The sequence below is a fragment of the Carex rostrata genome, chromosome 7 (genome assembly GCF_964058835.1).
Source record: "Carex rostrata chromosome 7, lpCarRost1.2, whole genome shotgun sequence".
NCBI classification, from domain to species: Eukaryota; Viridiplantae; Streptophyta; class Magnoliopsida; order Poales; family Cyperaceae; genus Carex; species Carex rostrata.
The window spans coordinates 2,762,451-2,787,287 of NC_135924.1; the positions used below are offsets into that span (position 1 = coordinate 2,762,451).

Here is a 24,837-nt window from a genome sequence, read left to right on the forward strand (position 1 = left end):
GTCAACCAATACTTATCTCAATTGAGCCACAATTTTTCATTTTATTCTTTTCAAGCTTATCCGATTACTGTATAGCCCAATTCAAAACAAAATAATAAAAATTCCATTAAAACTAAACCTATTTCATGTCTGTCTTTGAATCAAATTTTTCTACGCATCCTTTGATTTTTCAGATCAAGTTATCAAGTCAAACCAATATCAAACTCCTTTTCTCTTTTATTTTCTTCTCTCTGCACTACTACAAGACTGCAAACTGCTATCAGATAAAAATTAAATCTGATCACGAATTTCCTACAGCTAGAGATCAACACGATTGAAGATCATCAATTTCGTTTTATCGGCTCTATGTCGATAAAATATAAACATTATTCTACCAATAGAGAACCCATTAACAATAGAAGGTGTGTTGGTATTTTAATACGTTCACATTTATTTAATAATTTTACTTATTAAATCAAAATAAAATTAGTTTCAAATACTTTAATTCTATCAACTTTACACCTATTTAATTAATTGCACCCTCTTATGAGAATAGCTTGGGTCCGATGGCCATTGAACTCAAAGTGGTACCAATTAATTCGCTCACCATCGGATCTGCTTTAGAATTTGTGCCTGTACTTTTGTGTATACTTTAAAATTCATGCGCACGAATCTTAAAATTGTATAACGCTGCTTAGTGCAAGGTGTACCCAATAAATTCGTTCATTTTCTTTGGTTGATTCTAAGAGCCAATCCTATTCGGCTTAGTTTAGAAATTTTATTCGAGCCAAGCCCAAGTCCAAGACTTTGAAAAACCAATTTTCTATTTTGTTCTCAGCCCAGCCAATAGCCATTTGTCTCAAATTCCCAATTTTTACATATAGGTCCCTATTAAATCCATGTATCGCATAAGGGTTTATACATTACCAAATCATCCCCTAACAAAATTTAAATAGCAATATGGTTCCTGCCTATTTAATTACTGGTAAAACACTCGGAAAACACAGAATTCAAGGCATGACAGTAACCAATTCAAGGCATGACAGCCCCATATCAATTCAACAATGAACAAAGGTTTTCATAACAAAGAAAGGCACAATTCAAGCTAGAACACACAAGTCTCAAGATGGTTAAGTAAATAGGTTAATCCAATCGGGAAAATCAACAACCCGCATTGGGTACCATTTCTATCGATTCTACGACATTTCGATCATCACATCATCGATTTGAATCGAAGAGACACAAATCCGATAAATAAATAATAGAAGATTTTGTTACCGAAATCGATTGTCTCTTCTCACACGGCCGGTACCAAGGCAAGGCACCTCGCTTCTCGGCCGTCACAAAATCAGAAGCGCACAACCACACCAAGGAATCAACATCAGCGAGCAAGAGAGAAATCAAATCACAGAAACACACTCAGTGAGCGAAAATAAACAAGGTTCGCACCCAAATCTCAAACCAACAGAAAAATGGAGATGGAGAGAGTAACAAGAGAAAAAAAAAAAAATGAAAGTAGGAAGAGAATAGCAAGCCGCAGGAGCAAACAAGAGGTAAAAATAGGAAACGGGTTACCAACCCTTGTACAGTACAAGTTGTACTTCCTATGGAACAGCAGACACTATCGTCTCTCAAGACAGCAAAGTGGCAAGGATATGAATCTGCTGCTTTTCTATAAGAAAAACAGCGTGCTCTTACAATGTGTACATAAACAACAAAAGAAACATGATGTAGCATTTGAAGTAATTTATGGGGATTTGGGATCCCTTATTTTATGGGAAGATGACAAAATAGATGCTGAAATATATGGCACTAAGATATAAATATTGAACTTTGATTGCACGTTTGATGTTTCCCCCGTTTTTTGTACAGACCATGAATTAACATGCAGTGCCTACAATGTCATCAATTACTTCTAACATACTCATTTGTTCACTTACCTTAATAACACTAGCAAAGATACCTAAAACTTCAGAAATAAGACAACAACATGACATTCACTTAATCAATAACAAACAATAACGGTTGCGGCATATAGCCGCAATATGAAGCACCTAGTGTTTAGCAATATTTGATTAGATAGTTGATCCAAACTATTTAAAATCAAAGGTGTTACACAATTACAATGAGAATAAAGGCATGTTTAGCAATATTTGATTAGATAGTTGATCCGAACTAATTAAGTAGCTAGCTCCGCAAAATTAATCACATAGTAGATTAATTATTACTTGTTACAAATTGTTGTTTTGAGTATTTTTGAGACACTAATTCTCAACATATTTTGATTTTGCAAATAACGTAGGAGTTTGGCTCATGCACTGTCACTTAGAAACACAGAATATGAGGAATGAATGTTGTGTTTATAACAAAGAATGGTAATAGTGCAGAGGCAAAAATATTGCCTCCCCCTGCCGACAAGCCTCCTTGTTGATTTTACTCAAGCATATTGTATTATTATTTTATTTTCAAAGTTAAGTTTGCACTAATTAATTTATTGTATCTTCATAGAGAATATTATGGTTAGATGGATTTAATTTGTTACATTTGTAATGGATAAACAACAACAACAGTATAAGCTGCAACCAATAATAAATAAGATGGGTGGTTCTTTTAATATTGAATTATATTTGTGGAATATTTTTTGAATTATGGATATATATGTTGAATGTTGAAAATTGTGATAACTAAATTAAGTAGAGTTTGTACTACCAGCTTGTGGAAATTAACTTTGGTTGATTTACTAAAATATTGTACAAGATCCATTGGTGAATTATTTCTAGGCCCAAAAAGGAACTCAAGTAATTGGGCCAAGATAATTAATAACCTCATAGAAGAGACATTTGAACCACAAGTCCTTTAGGGTGCTGCTATTCCATCATTTTGATGGCTTAGCAAGATCAGTGGTAACTCTAGAAATAGTTCTATTCTTAGAATGGTTTAAGCATAGAATAGTAAAAAAAAATAGTCACCAACTCAAAACCAGTACTAACACTATAGCAGTGCTATATAGACATAACGCCGTTCTTTTAGCCATTTCGTTATGATGCGAAAAACGCTATTTAAACCTTTAATTAAAATATTACATTTCCACAAGTTGAATTGAATACTAATAATATTACAATATATGTGAGGGATATTATCGGTATGCCCTCGCGGATTCTACTGTTGCTAATAGAAGAAGCACGATTCCACCAACAAAATTTGAGTTGAATGTTTGAATTAAATGCCAAATATTATAATATTTTAATAGGAAACAAACAAAGTTGAGTTGAATTATTATTGAATTAAATGTAAAATTTTATATTTTCTTATAATTTTTTTGGTTGAAGTTCCATTTCAGCCTTTGAATTGAATGTTTCAATATGCTGTTAGTATTTAATAGGAAACCAACATACATTGAGTACTTCAACAAGTTTATTTTTTTTAATATTATAATATAAAATTGGGAGCATCTAGCTATCCCCTTTAACAATCCCCCATTTCATTCCCCAGTCATTAACTACTTCAATAACTACTAACTACCTAGGGGGACCACTTACTATTTGGGGACCACATAATATTTGAAAGATTTTACAACTGGCGCGCGCAAGTATTCATCTGTAATGCATCAAGTATTCATCTATAACACATCAAGTATTCATATCTAACATATCAAGTATTAAAAAAAAACTGGACACGAAGTGGGAGAGGGAGGTAGAGGCAGAGGTGAGGTGAGATGTGGGATGAAGGTGAGAGAGGGAGGTGGGAGAGGGAGGCGGAGGTGGAGGTGGGAGAAGAAGATGGAGGTGAAAAAAGAAAATAGAGGTGGAAGAGAAAGGGAGAAAGAGAAAATAAATAAAAGTTGTTAAAAATAGTAGTTATAGTTATAGTTATAGTTAAAATAGAAAGTTAGTTGGGGGATGAAATGGGGAATGGATAGGTGGGGGAAATTAAAATTACCCTATAAAATTTCCTCTCAATTACCTGGACCGAATGTTATTTTAATATGAAAATTATAAAATTTGACTGTTTCCACGAATCCAGCAATATATGATGCATACAATTCAACATAATTGACTATGTATTTTGCGGAATAATCTAGCAGAAATATTGCCACAAAAGTAAAATATTGCCAGGAATAATCTAGCAGAAATATTGCCAGAAATATTGCCAGAAATATTGCCACATAATTTAATGTTAAAATCTAAAAGCAATATTTTATTGGTATATATGTCACATTCATCGCATGACACAAAAGTAACCACTAAAACAAGTATGAAAGAGAACTAATTGACCATGCATATTCAGTCAAACCTAAAATATGGTTTAGTCAACCAGGCCAATGGACCTTATCTCAATTTACCGCGTAATTTTTCAATTTTCGTTTTCAAACTCATCCAATTACTCTATGGTCCAATTCAAGCAACATAATAATAAAAATCTCCAATAAAGTAAAAACCTACTTCATGTCTATCTCTTTGAATCAAATTTTTATACACATCCCTTTGATTTTTAAGATCAAATTATCTAAGTCAATCCAATACCAAGTTCATTTTCTCTTCCTTTCTTCTCTCTCTACACTACTAGAGAACTGCAGACTGCTATCAGATAAAAACTGAATCTGATCACGAATTCCCTACAGGTAGAGATCAACACGATGGAAATCTCGTTAAGTCGGCTATATGCCGATAGAATATAAACATTATTCTATCAGTAAGAGTACCATACCGATAGATGTGGGGGCGAAACATTCATGATAGGAGTTGCTAAAATTAAAATGAACAATATATTATTGATGGAAATTGAACCCAAGCTTTCCACAACCACAAAGTAAGCTAAAATCACTAGATTACAAGTAGACATGTAATATTTTATGAGAGGACTAAGCTATATAAAAAGTTCTAGAAAAATAAAATTCAATCAAATTTCAATATACATAGCTAAAATTTAAAAATCATAGAATGGCTTAGCGCCCGTACGGATGAGTATAGATCCGCCCGTGGATAGAAGGAATTTTACAATTACTATCAGTAAGGTACCATATCAATAGATGTGAGCAGCGCTTCTTCTACCGGTCGTATGTTTAGTACTTTTAAAGGATGCTTTTTGTAAAACCTAATTTGCTCATATTAGATTATAATAACTTGACTATTTTGTTAATTTTATTATTTCTTTTGCTATTTATTAATTGGAATCTGATTTATTAGTCTTATAACATGTAATTTGTCTTACAAATATTTATTTAGAAAAGAAAAATAAAATTACATGTAAATATATAGTAATGGACTTCCTTATTTGATCCTATTTCTTAATTTTGTTCAACTCTATAAAAACATCTCTCTTCTTATTATGTATGCCTCTCATCTCATCATATATTTTCATCAGGCTTGATTTAGCAGAATGTTAGGAATAGTAGGTCATGTTTGGCAGGCTATATTAAGGAGGAAGAATTAATATTTTAGTATAGAATATTTTAGGATATGTCATTTATAGTATCTCTTTTTAGAGATTTATGTTGTTATAAATTATGTCATTTGTACTCTATGTAAGAATGAAGTTCAAGGAATACAATTAAGCTTCCTCATAATATTGTTTATCTTATTTCTTGTCTCTCCTTCGTCGAAACCCTAACACTTCTCTCTCTATGTAGTCTATATCATTTGAGATATCACATTTATCTCTTTGATATTCCAGAAAATTAGAAAGGATTTTATCCCTCCCACGTGTGGAAGAGAATTTCTTTTCCACATGCAGAGGTCTTTTTTTTTTTTTTCCTCATCTCCAATCTCTTTCCTTTTCATCTCCATCTATACTATTTGTTCAAATGACAAATTATATTTTTTAAATGATATAAAAAATGAAAATACATGAAGATATGGTCAAATAATTATCAACCAATCTAAAGTTTCTTGAAATGATATTTTAAAAATAGAAAAAAAATCATAACCAATTAGAAAATCGTGTATCCAATATGTGTGACGAGTACATATCTAAATAAATTTAGACTTTTTACACATAAAAAAAACATAAAAAGAATGTATATAATAAAAAATAGTCGACTAATTAATTAGAAGGTTTATATTCATTCTGAAATTTTATCTTTTAATGACAACAGTTGACAAATCAAAATATTTATATAAGAACGGAGATGGAAAAAAGACATTATTTCAATGGTGAGGTACTACAATTGTCCTTGTCTTGTACCGTTACCAATAAAATAAACATTTATTACTCACAAGTCAGAAGTCGTGGTCTTAATTATGAGCATATTTTTAATTAAATTTTCTAACTATGATGCGTGCGCCCGCAAGCAATTAAAGGACGATGCTTTTTTTCAAGGTTGACAAAAGGTTGGTTTATCCATCTGATACCCTCAATGCATGTTCAAAAAATAAAATAAAATTTTCCTATAAAAACCATCAACGCATGTTCTCCAAAGCTCACAAAACGAGATTAATACATGATTACTGCTCTAACAGTCTCCTCGGAGGAAGGAAACAAGCCAACAAAATATTGAGCAATATTGCTTTTGGTTTATTTTAAATTTTCAAGCACCATGTCTTTTAGTAAGCTTTTCTCGTTATGGCCAATAGTGGTCGGTCTAATGCTATGTTGTTTCTTCTCCATTCCCTGCGGGGCCAAGGTTCATCACCACACCTTTGTTGTAAGTGATTTCTCTTCTAAATTTTATAATCCGCTTGCCTTTTATCAAAAGGCAACTTTTCAATTTCCAAAAGGACAATCCTACTCATGAGCTCATCACGTGAATGTTGAGAGTCATCGTTGGATCAGCGATTTTCAAAGTGGCTTAATAAATAGTAAAAAAATTTAAAAAAATGTAAAATTTGGTCTCCAAGCATATTTTAATATAGAGATTCACTTGAACAGTTCGGATCAACATTTTGAACTTTTTGAAAATTGAAAAACGAATTGGTAGCTCCAAAGCTCAGAAACTACCACTTTGATATTTGTCAACCTCTCTCTCTCTATATATATATATATATTTACTTCTTCTTTTTTTGTCTTTTTCGCTTAAACAGATTCAAGAAGCTATCTACACACGGCTCTGCAATAATACAAAGAGCATTCTAACTGTCAATGGATCATATCCGGGACCCACTATCTCCGCGCGCAAAGGTGACACAGTCTATGTCAAGGTCATCAACAGAGGGAACAAGAACATCACCATCCATTGGTACTTTACATACATAAAGAATTTGTTATTTGCAGTTTTGCACTATTAATTAAGGAATTATTTCAATCCATGCCAGACTAACATGTATTCATCTAATTTCTTTAGGCATGGTGCAATCCAGCCGAGGGACCCGTGGTCAGATGGACCGGAATACATTACTCAGTGCCCTATCCAACCAAGAGCCAACTACACACAACGGATCCAATTTACAGAAGAAGAAGGCACGCTCTGGTGGCACGCACATAGCGAATTTGATCGTGCTACTGTTCACGGTGCTATTGTTATTCATCCGAAGCTTGGAACCACCTTCCCCTTCCCCAAACCCCATAAAGAATTCACGTTGATTCTAGGAGAATGGTGGAGAAAAAACATAACAGATGTGTACCAAACTGCAATTGAGCAAGGCACTCTATTCGATGAGTCTGATGCCAACACCATCAATGGACAACCTGGTGACTTCATGCCATGCTCAGCAAATGGTAATTTATTGTTCCCGGTATAGGAAGTTTATTTATAATGCAAGTTGTTAATGCTTCATAAGATGGAGATTCTGTTGAACAAAGTTTGTTACTTCATCAATTTGAACACAAGTAGGAACCAAATTTATTATTTTTTTCAAATATAATGTGATCTAACTACGTGTATATTTCTTTATTTTTTGTTGCAGAAACGTTTAAGGTACAAGTCGAACAAGGCAAAACGTACCTCCTCCGTGTAATAAATGCAGCAATGGAAAATGCGTACCTTTTTGGGGTTTCTGGTCACAATGTAACGGTGGTTGGAACCGACGCCAGCTATACGAAGCCTTACGTGAATAAATTTATCATGATCACCCCGGGCCAAACGATGGACCTCCTCTTACAGGCCAATCAATTCAAAAACTCTTCTGCCCCAGTCCGTTATTACATCATCTCGTCTATATACTTTGATGGAAGTTCTAGAGCCGCTAGAGATTGGAATGAAGCTACAGCTATTTTAGAATACAAAACTAATCATTTCTCGCCATCAATAAAACCGGTTTACACATCCTTACCAAAGCACAACGACACTAAAGCGTCAGCTGATTTCACTAGTGGTCTTCGATCGCTGGCCAGCTCAGATGACCCAGCTGTCATAACACAGGCTGCCGATGTCAAAATGTATATCACAATATCTTCGAATGAACAATTGTGCCCTAACAACACTTGTGGTGGTCCAAACGGTACTAGGCTTGCTGCTAGTATGAACAATGCTAGTTTCCAAGACCCAAAAATTTCTGTGCTAGATGCATATTATAATTCTATCGCCGGTGTGTACACCACTGACTTCCCCGACCAACCACCGCTCTTCTTCAATTTTACTGATGCTGAATATCAAGAGAATGCAAAATTTGTTGATAAATCGACAAAAGTGAAAGTGCTCGAGTATAACACAACCGTGGAGATTGTGTTTCAGGTCACTAACTTAGTAGACGGACAGGTTACCCATCCAATACACTTGCACGGCCACAACTTCTATGTCCTTGGAAGAGGAACCGGCAACTTCGACAACACAACAGATCCCCTGAGTTACAACTTGGTTGATCCACCATATCAGAACACTTTGGGTGTGCCGATGAAAGGTTGGGCAACTATCCGCTTTAGGGCAGCTAATCCGGGTGAGTTGGTTATTTTTCCTTTTTTTCTTAGAAATATCAAATTATCTAATTTTTTTTATTTATTTAGTTTTGACAATCAAAGGTGTTACACAACTACAAATTAAGTAGATCAGCAAAATTAATCAAATAGTAGATTAGTTATTGTTCCAAATTGTTGTTTTGATTGTTTTTCAGAGACTAATCATAAAATATTTTGGTTTTGCAATTAAATTAGGTGTTTGGTTCATGCACTGTCACTATGAAACACACGCAATATGGGGAATGGATACTGTGTTTATAACAAAGAATGGTAATAGTACAGAGGCAAAAATGCTGCCTCCCCCTGCTGACAAGCCACCTTGCTGATTTTACTCAAGCATTGTATTATTTTTTTTCCAACGGTGAGTTTGCACTGGTTAATTTATTGTATATTAATAAAACAAATAATTTTGAAATATATTTTCGTCGTTAAGATTATGGTTGGATTTTAACTTGTTATACATTTGTAAATGGATAAACAGATGAATAAAGATAGAGTATATGGAAACGACAGTAGAGTGTAAGCTGGATTGGAGAACTGGGAGATGCAAGATTTAATTATAGGAGGTGTTAAGAATTGTAACAAAAAAAAAAAATTAGAAATTAAGTAGAGTTTATTGTTACTTGAGTTTCTTTTACTTGTACTCCCAATTACTTGTGGTAATTAATTTTAGTTGATTTACTTGGATGGTATACAAGATCCATTGATGAATTGTTCTAGGCCGAAAATGAAACTCAGGTAATTGGGCTCACATGAATGAATTATCTTCTAGGCCCAAAATGAAACTCAAGTAAACGGGCAAAAGTTTGACTTGATACAGTTTTTTCCTTCTTTCATTTTTTTCTTTTCAAGCTTATCCGATTACTGTATAGCCCAATTCAAAACAAAATAATAAAAATTCCAATAAAACAAAACCTACTTCATTTTGTCTTTGAATCAAATTTTCCTACACATCCCTTTAATTTTTCAGATCGAATTATCATGTCAAACCAATACCAAGCTCCTTTTCTCTTTCGTTCTTCTCTGTCTACACTACTATAGAACTGCAAACTGCTATCAGGTAAAAATTGAATCTGATCACAAATTCCGTGCAGCTAGAGATCAACACGATGGAAGATCATCAATTTCGTTTTATCGGCTCTAAGCCAATAGGATATAAACATTATTCTACCAGTAGAGAACCCATTAACAATAGAAGGTGTGTTGGTATTTTAATACGTTCACATTTATTTAATAATTTTACTTATTAAATCATAATAAAATTAATTTCAAATACTTTAATTCTATCAACTTTACGCCTATTTAATTAATTGCACCCTCTACTAAACTATTTGATTAGTTCATTAATATTTTAAATTGTATAACGCTGCCTAGTGCAAGGTGTACCCAATAAATTCGTTCATTTTCTTTGGTTGATTCTAAGATCCAATCCTATATATTCGGCTTAGTTTAGAAATTTTATTCGAGCCGAGCCCAAGTCCAAGACTTTGAAAAATCACCGATTAAACGAAACTGGGCATTCCAATTATTTAACAAAAATCAACAGAATTTACATTAATAATTGTACAAATTTTCGTTGTTTGAAGTTTATAATTTATTTACGAGTTTAGCCTAACCTTTGATTAATGGGCCTCATAATTGTCTCCCCACTCTCATCCCCCTATTATCCTCCCAATTTTATTTGTTCAATCTCGTCCATATTTCTCATGATCTATAAGGAATTTTGCGAATCTAAAATCATGAACGTCTTCTATGCAATTTTATCTTTCAAATGAGATCCATGATGACATACTTTCGAGCTCGTCATCATACAAGTATTTATATCTCGTCATTTAAGTATTTATACCTAGTATTTTACACATATGACACTGCTGAAATTTAAAAGTATTAATATCAAGTATTACAAGTATTTATACCTATGCACTGATGTATTTATGTGGTCAACTATTTTTGTTAGATAAAGGTTAACGAAGAGACGATTGGGGAAGGTTGATGCGGAGATGCGGGATCCACGATTTGAGAATATAAATATTTACAAGTATAGGTATAAATACTTGCACAATGAAGTTAAATACTTGTGTAACGATGAATTAACATGTAGTGCCTACAATGTCATCAATTACTTCTAACATACTCATTTGTGCACTTACCTTCAGAACACTAGCAACATACCTAAAACTTCACAAATAAGACAACAACATGATATCTACTTAATCATTAACAAACTATAACAAGCACCTAGTGTTTAGCAATTTTTGATTAGATAGTTGATCCAAACTAATTAAAATCAAAGGTGTCACACAATTACAATAAAAATAAAGGCATGTTTAGCAATATTTAATTAGATAGTTGATCCGAACTAATTAAGTAGCTAGCTCCGCAAAATTAATCACATAGTAGATTAATTACTTGTTACAAATTGTTGTTTTGAGTATTTTTCAAAAACTAATTCTCAACACATTTTGATTTTGCAAATAACTTAGGAGTTTAGTTCATGCACTGTCACTTAGAAACACACAGACTATGGAAAATGGATGTTGTGTTTACTCAAGCATATTGTATTATTATTTTATTTTCAAAGTTGAGTTTACACTAATTAATTTATTATGTCTTCAGAGAGAGTATATTATGGTTGGTTGGATTTAATTTGTTACATTTGTAATGGATAAAAGACAGCAACAGTATAAGCTGCAACCAATAATAAATAAGATGGGTGGTTCTTTTAATATTGAATTATATTTGTGGAATAATTTTTGAGTTATGGATATATATGTTTAATGTTGAATATTGTTTATGTTGAATGTTGAACATTGTGATAACTAAATTAAGTAGAGTTTGTACAAGATCCATTGGTGAATTATTTCCAGGCCCAAAAAGGAACTCAAGTAATTGGGCCAAGATAATTAATCACCTCCTAGAAGAGATATTTTAACCACAAGTCCTTCAGGGTGATGCTATTCCATCATTTTGATGGGTTAGCAAGATCAGTGGTAACTCTAGAAATAGTTTTATTCTTAGGGTGATTCAAACGTAGAATAGTAAAAAAAAATAGGCACCAACTGAAAACCAGTGTTAACCCTATACTATTCTTGATGATGCAATCGCACCCTTAGAGTTTTGAGCGTACCACAAAATCCTCAATTTACCAAATTCAAACAATACGATATGTTTGTGTGTGCGCAAAACTCAATAAAAATGAATTATTTGTCTTCATAAATTGATCAATGAATTATCTGTTCAATTATCTAACATAACTATCAAAAAAAATATTTTGATATTAAAATCAAGGTTCGCACTACTATTGCGTTTTCGGGCCATAAAAACTATGGCGCTATCGGCACTATAGCGTCCTATTCGCACTATAGCAGCGCTATAGCGTCCTATTCACACTATAGCAGCGCTATATAGACATAAAGCCGTTCTTTTAGCCGTTTTGTTATGCCGCGAAAAACGCTATTGAAACCTTTAATTAAAATATTACATTTTCTTATAATTTTTTTGGTTGAAGTTCCATTTTAGCCTTTTAATGTTTAAATATGCTGTTAGTCTTTAATAGGAAACCAACATACATTGAGTACTTCAACAAGTTTATTTGTTAGTCTTTAATAGGAAACAAACATACATTGACTACTTCAACAAGTTTATTGTTTTTTAATATTATAATATAAAATTTCCTCTCAATTACCTGGACCGAATGTTATTTTAATATGAAAAGTATAACATTTGACTGTTCCACGAATAATCCAGCAATATATATAAGGTCCATACAATTCAACAGAATTGACTATGTATATATCACTACTAGAATCTCGGTTTGTTGCATGAATAAAATTTGGCTTGTTGCAACGGCTTACCCATGCAACAATCCCTAAAAATGTCAGTTGCATGGGTTACCCATGCAACAAGCCCCAAAAAATACCGTTGCAACAACCCCCGTTGCAACTAATAAATTTCGGACTTGTTGCATGGGTTTACCATGCAATAACTTCTGGAATACTTGTTGCAACGGTGTGTCCATGCAATAAGTACCCATGCAACAAATCAGTTGCAGGAAGTAATTGCAACGATATAGCATTGATTAGTTGCATTGATGAAGTGTGTGGGTCCCATGGATTAGTTGCAACGATATAGCATTGAGTAGTTGCATGGATAAAGTGTGTGGGTCCCATGGATTAGTTGCAACGATATAGCATTGAGTAGTTGCATGGTTAAATGTCGTGGGCCCCACATGGTTTGTTGCATGGATAATTAACCTATTAGTTGCATGGACAAAGAAGGTGGGCCCCACCAGGTTATTTGCTAAGATATTGTCTGGTCCCTATATTTGTATAGATTTTACGATGCAAAAAATTGTCGTTACCAAAAAAAAAATCCAGGCTCAATTCTATAATTCACCTCGTACCAATTTGGTACCTGTACCGATTTGGTACCAACCCATAAGCAACCAAGAAATCTTTTACATTACACATTGAAACATAATAAGAAAAACAACACAATAAAACATGGAAAGTAACATTTTAATTATCATTAATCATTATAGTAAATTCAAGCTTTCCTTGAAACATAAGACCAAAAAGGATTGCAACCACTTGTTTCTATAACCGAAATATACACGCAACCCAGCATCAAAAAATATACAAAAAGAGGCTACTTTTCTAGCTATACAAAATACCATTTTTATGTGATAATGGTTTATAACACTCCACACTAGAAGGGTTGGTTGTTCTGCCTTTCTTCCCCAAACCACTCGTCGTCAGCACCTAGACATGTTGCCACCTCATTTTCAAATTGCACATTGAGAAGTGCTTGGAAATTTCTTCCCCCATTTGATTCTGTAAAATCAGCACCTAGACCCTACATATACAACATATAGCATAGAATGAAATTTAATATTGATAATAAATTGTAGAAACACTCGAAAAGCATTAAAATAAGTATAATAGGTATATCTTCATAACCTACTACACATAAAAAATCAGTTTATCTTCATGACATAGGACTAAATGGTAAACTAAGTTTATCTTCATGACACTTGAACCAAGGTGCAGGTAGCTTATTTGTCACGCCGGTCACCTTTCTACCGCTTACTGCCCTTAACCATGATGTTATTGTAATAGTAAAAATCCCTAGGATTTGGTTGAACAACTATAGTTATTTGGTTATTCCTAGGAGGCTGGTTAGGGGGTATGGTACCATGGTACTATGCATAGCACATAATGATGCATGCTATGGATAAATATCTTCAATTTTAAGGTTCAATAATTCTTAGGAGGCTGGTTAGGGGTATGGTACTATGCATAGCGCATAATGATGCGTACTATGGGACTATTCATAGAGTTAAATATTTTTCGTCTTTCTTTGCAATTCTGACATAAAGATAGAACCTCTCATGTGTTACTGGAAGTCAGGCCTTTGCATCCCTCACTAATTTACATATTCGATGCACAAGTTCACTTTTTGTCTGGAGTTAAAATGAAAGAAGGCATTCAAATTCATTTTAATTTTCTTCTACTTAACATTACTGGTAAATTAGTGAGGGAAACACAAATTATGGTATCAGTACCTGGACCATTGATTATTAATGTCTCCAGTCGTTCTCCAACTGTTACCAATTTTGCTCCCCATTTTCTCGATTCTTGGTTTCGCCTTTTCATAAAAAAATAGAAATAAGAAGTGATTACAAAAAAGAAAGTATCGGAGTAACTAAAGAGAGCAATTGTATCTATACTAGATTATCATGTAAAGCCATAAAAGTATAAGAACACTTACACGTGTCTCGTCATCTAAAATGCCTAGATACACACTTATAACCAAATATATACTCAATAATTTAATCTATAACCAGATCTATAACCAAAGCTGCTACTAGCCTCAACTTTAACCAATCTATACTCAATAATTAACCATAAACCATAGTTAATCTACATTTATGCCCCACTTATAACCAAATTAACCTCAATATATCAAAACTGATGCAAGTTCAAAATAGATTAAATTAACTCACTTCAATTACCTTCAATATTGAATTTTCTCTCTTATTTGTACAGCTGTCAACCCACTACTTTGTCTTCACTGAAAACTGATGAAGATTAAAAAAACTGCAATTAGCACTGTTATGACAAAACGGGTGCAGAAATAATTATTAGAAAACACACCAGCAGTGATTAGGCAAGCATAAGAGGAGTGGAAACATTACCTTCTCAATATATGAACGAACCAGAAAGATCAATGAGTGTCAGATTCACAACTGCCATTGTTTCAAAAAGTTTATTAGAATACATGAAGGAATAAGCTATGATTCATACTGCCATTGCACCAATTTGGAATTATTAACTACTCAATAAACATTACATGTCAGATCTCAATAAACAATACACTTAAATTAATTGGAACATGAGAGATTGCTTTGGATCGACCGGTCTCAAGAGGTTCACATGAGCACAACAAAGGTTCACACGTTCAAATCGTAAAAAGTGTAATGAGAGCACCATGAATTATTAAGTAAAATAAGAAACTAGTACCCACAATATATTTTCCATTAATTACAAACAAGGTGTATGGAAATTAACCAACTCCTAAAGTCCACAACACATGTACCAATTGCAGTGCTAGAATTAGAGAATAATAAGCAATTATTGTTAAACTAGTGAGCATATTCATTGAATCTATAAAAAACTTCTACCTCAGGTTTTGGCCGATTTTGACACAACTTGAAATAACAAAAATTAACGAGGGGAAGGCAGAGAAGAGGTATAATAAGTCAAATTTTTCTATTATCATGTATTAAGCTAGTTTTATAATTGTTCGACACACATAGCATTGTACAGTTCCTTGATAACTTAGGGGCTGTTTTTGCAAATTTTAAGTGTCAACAAATCTCACATAGGTTCAGAGTGAAGTAACCTGTACTCAGAAAGTGTATGTGTCAATTTTTAGACATATACGCTGATCTAAGACTCAAAGAAGCAAAAATGTGAAAAGAAAATAAAACTCACAACAATGATTGCAACCATTATTTTTGCCTAGAACCGATTTAATAAAAATCTGCCCAGCCCAAATTCAAATAGAAAACAAGGTTAACCAGACCTATTTAAACTTTAAATTTGTAGCTTAGTCCTCCTGACAAGGGGTAATTACATATTTACAAGTCAAACCCTGGAGCTTAAGGAAAATTTTAAGCCAATCTTGGCAGACTGAGTACTGTACCAGTACGCATCCAGTTTCTGGTACAGTTGAATAACCTAAGCATCACAATTAATTCAAATCTATACAAAGTTTAAATTTAAATGTCAACAACGTAGAGAGTACTATTAAATTCTTGCATTTTATTCAAGAGGATCCAATCTCCTCTATTAATCAAGTTCTCTATATTATCATATATTCTAAATTAAGTACACACAAAATTATTGTTGAACATCTAATTTCCAGTTACAGTTTGTCTTTATGGGACCTCCCTGTTAGAAAACAAAAAGAAAAAAAATGGGGCACTTGAGTTATCAAGTTATTGCAAAAGATTGAAATTATAATTTAGTAATGTGGTTAAAAAAAGGAAAACATCAAACCCAAGACTTTAGCATCTTTATTCTAATGAATTAGAGAGGACGAAATAGTGTTATGATGAATTAACTCAATCAGAAAAATCAGTCAAATTTGGGACTACCCGTGTCGGAAGGTTACCACTTGCTAGTATCCAACGCTAAGTGGCGGCAGCCGTACCCCGTCCCGCCTGAGCCACCGGTCCGCCCGCCTTCCGCGGTTCCACCTGAGTGCGCACTGCCTGAGCAGGCTTGCCGTCGCTGCTCTTCTCATTTACGTTTCGCACTTTAGATCTAGGGTTTAGAAAACTAGGACTAGAAGGGGGAGTGTAGGCTTGGCGAGGGAGGGAGGGAGAAAGGGGATTGGGGTGAAAATGAAAATTGAAAGAATAAGGCGGCTGGGAGGGAGGGTAATTTGCGGAGGGGATAAGTAAGGTATAGGGTTGTTTTGTCTGGGTCCAATTTCTCTATAGTAACTCGAATTGTGAGTTTATATTTGGACTGTCCGATCAGAATCCGGTCCGAGATGAATGCACAAATATCTTTAATATTCGTGCCAGAAAAGATCGAATGGCCTGGATCTAATCTCAAAATTTGAGTTACTTTATGGGGTCCAAATTGCTAAGGGGTCAAAGTGGGAGGGAGATGAAAATTTTGTCAAGGAGGGAAACCAAATTTCTCTTGAGTGCACAGTGGGGGAAAACCAAATTTCAGGAGATAAATCGTTAACAGAGCAGTTTTAGCTTCATACAGAGTACTGAACACATTGGAATAATTGGATATTTAATAATTACGTTTATTACTTTAATTCAGATTTCTAGATGTAGTTAGTATTTTATTGTTGTAATTAATTGAATATGATTGAAATTATATATGATATTTTCTTCACACAATTAAGATGTGAGTCAATGATAGAAACTAATTTTCTTGATACATGCAAAATTACTTTATTATTGTTTAATTTAGATAAAAAATGAAAGTTCTACCGTATTTACTTTTCATTAATTAAATTTTATTTTTATTAATTGTTTAGTTTGAACTTCTAGATGTAATAGGTATTTTATTTTTGCAGTTCATATTTAAATGGGATTGAAATTATATATAGTACTTCATTTAGGAAATTGATTTAGAAAACAAAATAATTGCAAATGATATTAATGAAATTTATACGATAATTAATGGATAATTAATGGAAGAACATGTTTATGAATTACTACATGATTTAGATCAAAAAATTATATAGAATAAGCTTGTTGCATCAATAACTCATATCTATCATTGTTGAACATAGCATATGAACTCTCGTTGTGTGAGTTAATGAAAACCCACAAGTATGCGTCGTCCGATGGTCGATCGGAACTGTTAAAATTAAAGAGTATCACATTAAAATCATTACAGTGAAGTTTGATGAAATTTTATGTTCATTTACCTATCCATCAAGGTCACGAAATATACAAACATCGTAGGGTCACAAACACTTCGCGTTGGATCGAAGATTCAACATAATAAAAGTTAAGATTTTTGTTGTTAAAATAGTTCAATGTTTTCCCCTGATCATTTAAAAAGTAATTTGGAAGTAATTCATCGAGGATCAACCGTCAATCGCTTACGTAAAAATGAACGGTCTGTAATCATTGGCTCAATTTTAAGAGGCAAATAATGACGAAATTCTAAAAAATTAACAATTACAAGCATTATTTGGTCACATGATATGTAAGAATGTAGAAAATATTTTTTTAGAAATTTATTCATATTATATGTTATACAAAATTCACAAATTTCATAATCTGTTGATATGAATCGTCCGATGGAAGATGAAGAGTCAGGATTACCAATGGATATCTCCATTACAGGGGCTGTTAGCAGGAGGTCCATTTCGCTGAGGTGACATAACATTTATGTTTAGATCCACACTAGATGAAATCATCTGACTCCTTCAATAATCGTGCTAAATCTGATCATAGGCACCGATCTAACTATAAATATCTTGTTACCTCAGGGGATATAAATTTGTGGGTTGATGTATAAGTAAATGCAACTGAGAGTTCTCTGTACTCTGGGGACTTGGCAGTTTTTTTTTACTTCCCTCCTAAATTTTTACTAAATTTTAATTCCCTCATTTTTCACTTTCCTTACTGAATTTATCTTCTCAACGACATACCCCTTGTCCCCTTAATCGAGCAACACTGGAAATAGGAGATCCAGAAGCGAAATGCCTCAGTTAGGTTCTTGAAATTTCTTTATTTGTTGTCAATTAATTTCCTAGGAGTAAGTGCTTCAATTAAAATTGAACCAATGATCTTTCTAATTTTCTGTTCAATTTCGCTCACTTCTTGCAGTTGTGTGATTTGTTTCTTAGTGCAAAGAGAACAATTCTCCTTGCCGCCGTCTTCCTTCTCCCTCTGCATCTCTCTCTCTCGAGCCGCATGAAAAATTCTCCTTGCCGCCGCTGTCGCCAACATGGTCTCTCCTGGGTTTCTTCCAAGAGTAGCAGATGTTTTGAAGGGTCCTAGAATCTGATTGTAAGTAGTGATGCATGCAGTCAATTTGTTGCATTGATGCATGCATTTAAAGTGTTCGACAAAATGTCCGAACCAAAATACTAGGATTTTCACAGTATTTACACTTTTTATTGTTTTTATTAATTCTCGACAGTAGGCTCTTTTTGTGAAATCAAGTTCACTTGTTCTGGTCATTGCCTTGTCAGACTGTGCCAACCTCACTTTTATGTTTACTTACACATCTCTATCAAAAGTTTATCTTTACAAGATTCAATACAGTGGGTTGTATTATAGAGAGTCATGAGGTGCTCTGATTTTTTGATTGATTCAACCTCACTTGACTAAGATTCATCAACCTATAATTAAAACTATAAATCATAGTATGAATCTTTGTTGTAATTTCTTAGTTGGAATTAATACAACCTCACTTGACTAATCTACTTGTTCATGGTATGCTCTCTCTCTGATTTTGTTTACTCTACTTGTTAATTTGGTTACACTTCCACTACGCCACAAGGTGTTTGATGAAATGCCCCGCTGAATCACATGCATTCGTAAGTTTGAGTAAATTTTGTTGCATTGATGCATGCATTTAAAGTGTTCGACAAAATGCCCGAACCAAAAAGAAATTGAAGAAATTGAAGTTAGCAATTAAACCCTCATGTGGTATCATGTTAGTATTTATTATTTATGTGTTAGCAATCGGTTCGATACCATTACTAAACAAAGAACAAAAAATTTACGATGGCCCTTACAATGTAATTTATGCTTCATGCTACAATGATTAACTTATCTGTTCTATAATTTCGATCAGATCTAATTTAAACCAATATAGTTAGTATTTTCTTTTGCTCTCCCTCCCTCCCTCTTCTGTGTACTAATTAAATGGTAATAGTGAAATTTCAAGCAACTACCAGTGCCACTGTTGCAAACTAATAGTAAATGCTAAATGGTAAATTGCAATTACCAGTACCACTCTAATTTGTACTTTGTACAGTGTACCGATTACCACTGTTGAAAACCATAATTGGTAAATGGTATTAGCCTAATAGTAATAAAAAAATTTCAATAATCTTCACCAAAATGAAGGTCTGTAGTGTGGTATATATACTGATATGCACTGAACTGGATTGACAGAACTGGTAGACTACAGACCCATGTGCTTTTTTTTTTTTTAAATCGACATGATGACATAATAGAATTATATATAGATATGCTTTTGAAATTTTATGTGCCTAAGTAAGATACTGGTACTACCAAAAATCAAAACAAGCGCATCTCATCTCAATAAATATTTTCATATAGGAGTGAAGTATAGTTTTCAAGGTTTTACCATCCACTTTCTATACAGTACTAGTGATTGTTGGCAATGGCTGACAAGAAAATGTGTCATCATTTTTTTTCTTTTGAAATGCTCACTTTGTAATGTAAATTTTTTTTTCAGCGTATGTAGGGGCTGCAAGTGATGAACTCATATTTTGTTGAAAGAGATAACTCAAGATTTTGTTTATCTAGGATAACTTTTGTCTAATGATTGAAATTGGATTTTAATTATTGTGAAACAATTTGCAAATTGGATTTTGTTGGAAATTGCAATCAGATTTTGTTTAAAATTGCAAACTCCGTTCAAATTTTGTTTGAAATTGGATTTTAATAATTTTGAATGCAACAAGTCACTACAAGTGGGGAGAAAACTCTCCACTGGTGTATCTCATTTACTTTATAATATATGTTGTAATTTACAAAATATATTTAATTTAAAAGGAGAGATCAAATTTCCTTCTAAATTTGAACAATATTAAGTAGGATGTGAAGAAATTAATATACTGCTGTAATGTATCACTTGTTGTAATTTATAAGAATATATTCAATTTGAAAGGAGAGATCAAATATATATAGAAAAGTCACTGTCCAGAAATTCAATAATTGTTGCATGGGTAGACCCATGCAACACATAGTTCAAAAAAATCGTCAAAACTTGTTGCATGGGTAATCCATGCAACAAATAGTTCGCAAATAATCCTCCAGACTTGTTGCATGGGTTACTCATGCAACTGTTTAGTTTAGATTTTTAGAGATTTGTTGCATGGACAAGTCCATGCAACAAATAGTTCTCAAATAATTGTTGCATGGGTTACTAATGCAACAGTTTAGTCTAAATTTGAGAGACTTGTTGCATGGATATGAAATGAGTTGTTGCATGGACATTCATTAAAATATATTTTCTATTTCTGCTGATGGGTCATGGGTCATCAAATATTTGTTGCATGGATAAATAAGAGACAGTTGCATGGTTAACTATCACATTTGTTGCATGAGTAACAGTTGCATGGGACTGTCCATGCAACAAATTTAATTGTGTCAGAAATGCCAATACTTATTGCATGGACACTACTTAACCATGCAACAATTATTTTTATCCATGCAAGAAACCCAGATTCTAGTAGTGGTATTTTGCGGAATAATCTAGCAGAAATATTTTTTCTAGAATTTTTCAAAAACTAATGTCATTTTCTTTAATTTATTATCTTTTAATGTTATTAATAAAAATTTGGCTACAAATTAGTCAAGTGAAAATAACGGTAAGTTCTTAAGGTTTTTTTTTTTTTTCTATTTTGGTTTAGGAGCTAGATAAACAGACTGAAGCGCGCATGCCCAAAATTTAAACAGTTCTATCTGGATAAATCAAGTGACAGTATTAAAGGCCTATTACATGAATGAAGTGAACATATAATTTTTTATTAATAAAATCCTACAAGACCAACTATCATAAAAAAAAAAAGTTGTTCAGCAGTGCAACCGCTTATTTTAAAATATGTCAACCCTTTCATATAAATAATCTTAATTTTTATTAAAGAAAGGTTTAATTTAGATACAAATTGAGCACAAAACTATATAATAACATTTTGAAAATTTTAAATAGTATGCTTGGAGATTACAAACAATTAGATGCAATTAGCATATAACTAATTTTAATATTTTTGCAAATAATACCCATATCTTCTTGAGAAAAAATATATAGAAAGTTAATAGCCTCTCCTAATGATTACTTCAAAGAGAAAAAAGATTAATAAATTAATGTTAAAATCTAAAAGCAATATTTTATGGGTATATATGTCACATTCACTGGCATCATGCAGTATGACAAAAGTAACCACTAAAACAAGTATGATAGAGAACTAATTGACCATTCATATTCAGTCAAACCTAAAATATGGTTTAGTCAACCAGGCCAATAGACCATATCTCAATTGAGCGCGTAATTTTTCATTTTTCCTTTTCAAACTCATCCAATTACTCTATAGCCCAATTCAAAACAAAATAATAAAAATCTCGAATCAAATAAAAACCTACTTCATGTCTATCTCTTTGAATCAAATTTTTCTACACATCCCTTTGATTTTTCAGATCAAATTATCAAAGTCAATCCAATACGAGGTTCCTTTTCACCAACATACTCAATTACTTCTAACGTACTCATTTGTGCACTTACCTTCAGAACACTAGCAACATACCTAAAACTTCACAAATAAGACAACAACATGACATCCACTTAATCATTAACAAACAATAACGGTTGCGGCGTATAGCCGCAACATGAAGCACCTAGTGTTTAGCAATATTTATTTGATTAGATAGTTTTTTTTTTTGAAAACTTGGTAGCGGTTTGATTAGATAGTTGATCCAAACTATTTAAAATCAAAGATGTTACACAATTACAATGAGAATAAAGGCATGTTTTGCAATATTTGATTAGATAGTTGATCGGAACTAAATAAGTAGCTAGCTCGGCAAAATTAATCACATAGTAGATTAATTACTTGTTACAAATTGTTGTTTTGAGTATTTTTGAGACTAATTCTCAGCATATTTTGATTTTGCAAATAACTTAGGAGTTTGGTTCATGCCTTGTCACTTAGAAACACACAGAATATGAGGAATGGATGTTGTGTTTATAACAAAGAATGGTAATAGTGCAGAGGCAAAAATATTGCGTCCCCTGCCGACAAGCCTCCTTGTTGATTTTACTCAAGCATATTGTATTATTATTTTATTTTCAAAGTTAAGTTTGCACTAATTAATTTATTGTATCTTCATAGAGAAAATATTATGGTTGGTTGGATTTAATTTGTTACATTTGCAATGGATAAACGACAACAACAGTATAAGCTGCAACCAATAATAAATAAGATGGGTGGTTCTTTTAATATTGAATTATATTTGTGGAATATTTTTTGAATTATGGATATATACGTTGAATGTTGAATATTGTCTTCTGTATATTGTTTATCTTGAATGTTGAACATTGTGATAACTAAATTAAGTAGAGTTTGTACTACCAGCTTGTGGGAATTAACTTTAGTTGACTTACTAAAATATATTGTACAAGATCCATTGGTTAATTATTTCTAGGCCCAAAAAGGAACTCAAGTAATTGGGCCAAGATAATTAATAACCTCCTAGAAGAGATATTTGAACCACAAGTCCTTTAGGGTGATGCTATTCCATCATTTTGATGGCTTAGCAAGATCAGTGGTAACTCTAGAAATAGTTCTATTCTTAGAACAATTGAAGCGTAGAATAGTAAAAAAAAATAGTCATCAACTCAAAACCAGTACTAACCCTATACTATTCTTGATGATGTAAACACACCTTTAGAGTTTTGAGCGAACCACAAAATCCTCAATTTACCAAATTCAAACAATACGATATGTTTGTGTGTGCGCAAAACTCAATAAAAAATAATTATTTGTCTTCATAAATTGATAAATGAATTATCTGTTCAATTATCTATCATAACTATCAAAAAAAATATTTGATATTAAAATCAAGGTTCTAAATAGCATGCTATTGCGTTTTCGGGCCATAATCATAACTATCAAAAAAAATATTTGATATTAAAATCAAGGTTCTAAATAGCATGCTATTGCGTTTTCGGGCCATAAAAACTATGACGCTATTAGTATAGCATCCTATTCGCACTATAGCAGCGCTATATAGACATAATGCCGTTCTTTTAGTCGTTTCGTTATGATGCGAAAAAAACTATTTAAACCTTTAATTAAAATATTACATTTCCACATGTTGAATTGAATACTAATAATATTACAATATCTGCGAGAAAACGCTATTTAAACCTTTAATTAAAATATTACATTTACACATGTTAAATTCAATACTAATAATATTACATTTCCACATGTTGAATTGAATACTAATAATATTACAATATCTAATTAATCACATAGTAGGTTAATTACTTGTTACAAATTGTTGTTTTGAGTATTTTTGAGACACTAATTCTCAGCATATTTTGATTTTGCAAATAACTTAGGAGTTTGGTTCATGCACTGTCACTTAGAAACACACAGACAATGGAAAATGGATGTTGTGTTTATAACAAAAAATGGTAATAGTGCAGAGGGAAAAATATTGCCTACCCCTGCCGACAAGCCTCCTTGTTGATTTTACTCAAGCATATTGTATTATTATTTTATTTTCAAAGTTAAGTTTGCACTAATTAATTTATTGTATCTTCATAGAGAATATTATGGTTAGATGGATTTAATTTGTTACATTTGTAATGGATAAACAACAACAACAGTATAAGCTGCAACCAATAATAAATAAGATGGGTGGTTCTTTTAATATTGAATTATATTTGTGGAATATTTTTTGAATTACGGATATATATGTTGAATTTTGAATATTGTCTTCTGTATATTGTTTATGTTGAATGTTGAATATTGTCTTCTGTATATTGTTTATGTTGAATGTTGAACATTGTGATAACTAATGTAACATTTCTAAATTAAGTATAGTTTGTACTACCAGCTTGTGGGAATTAACTTTAGTTGATTTACTAAAATATTGTACAAGATCCATTGGTGAATTATTTCTAGGCCCAAAAAGGAACTCAAGTAATTGGGCCAAGATAATTAATAACCTCCTAGAAGAGATATTTGAACCACAAGTCCTTTAGGTGATGCTAT

General features: G+C 32.6%; 1 protein-coding gene and 1 long non-coding RNA gene across 6 annotated transcripts; one reads left to right on the forward strand and one right to left on the reverse strand.

Annotated features, from left to right (window-relative positions):
- Window positions 1-6,352: 6,352 nt before the first annotated feature.
- Window positions 6,353-24,403, forward strand: LOC144557615 (putative laccase-9). 4 transcript variants are annotated; one of them, XM_078306212.1, is made up of 6 exons: window positions 6,358-6,622; window positions 6,999-7,153; window positions 7,259-7,632; window positions 7,821-8,789; window positions 9,004-9,169; window positions 9,290-9,493. In XM_078306212.1, the coding sequence occupies exons 1-5, from the start codon at window positions 6,515-6,517 to the stop codon at window positions 9,132-9,134; spliced, it is 1,737 nt and encodes a 578-aa protein (XP_078162338.1). In that variant the 5' UTR covers window positions 6,358-6,514; the 3' UTR covers window positions 9,135-9,169; window positions 9,290-9,493. The 4 variants fall into 4 exon arrangements, with proteins under 4 accessions (XP_078162340.1, XP_078162341.1, XP_078162338.1 ...); XM_078306214.1 differs by lacking the exons at window positions 9,004-9,169; window positions 9,290-9,493 and adding an exon at window positions 24,180-24,403 and having other exon boundaries at window positions 6,353-6,622; XM_078306215.1 differs by lacking the exons at window positions 9,004-9,169; window positions 9,290-9,493 and adding an exon at window positions 22,738-23,145 and having other exon boundaries at window positions 6,354-6,622.
- LOC144557623 (uncharacterized) lies at window positions 13,312-16,729 on the reverse strand. Of its 2 annotated transcripts, XR_013512719.1 has the most exons (5): window positions 16,469-16,729; window positions 15,005-15,055; window positions 14,822-14,887; window positions 14,372-14,454; window positions 13,312-13,662 (listed from the first exon to the last, which is right to left on the reverse strand). It is a non-coding gene; the product is annotated as an uncharacterized LOC144557623 (long non-coding RNA). The 2 variants fall into 2 exon arrangements; XR_013512718.1 differs by lacking the exon at window positions 16,469-16,729 and having other exon boundaries at window positions 15,005-15,994.
- Window positions 24,404-24,837: the final 434 nt, after the last annotated feature.

Coding starts and splice junctions, on each gene's coding strand:
- LOC144557615 (XM_078306214.1), top strand. CDS start 6,515: ATGTCTTTTAGTAAGCTTTTCTCGTTATGGCCAATAGTGGTCGGTCTA. Junction 6,623..6,998: donor TTCATCACCACACCTTTGTT/GTAAGTGATTTC, acceptor TCGCTTAAACAG/ATTCAAGAAGCTATCTACAC. Junction 8,790..24,179: donor CTTTAGGGCAGCTAATCCGG/GTGAGTTGGTTA, acceptor CAAATAACTTAG/GAGTTTGGTTCATGCACTGT.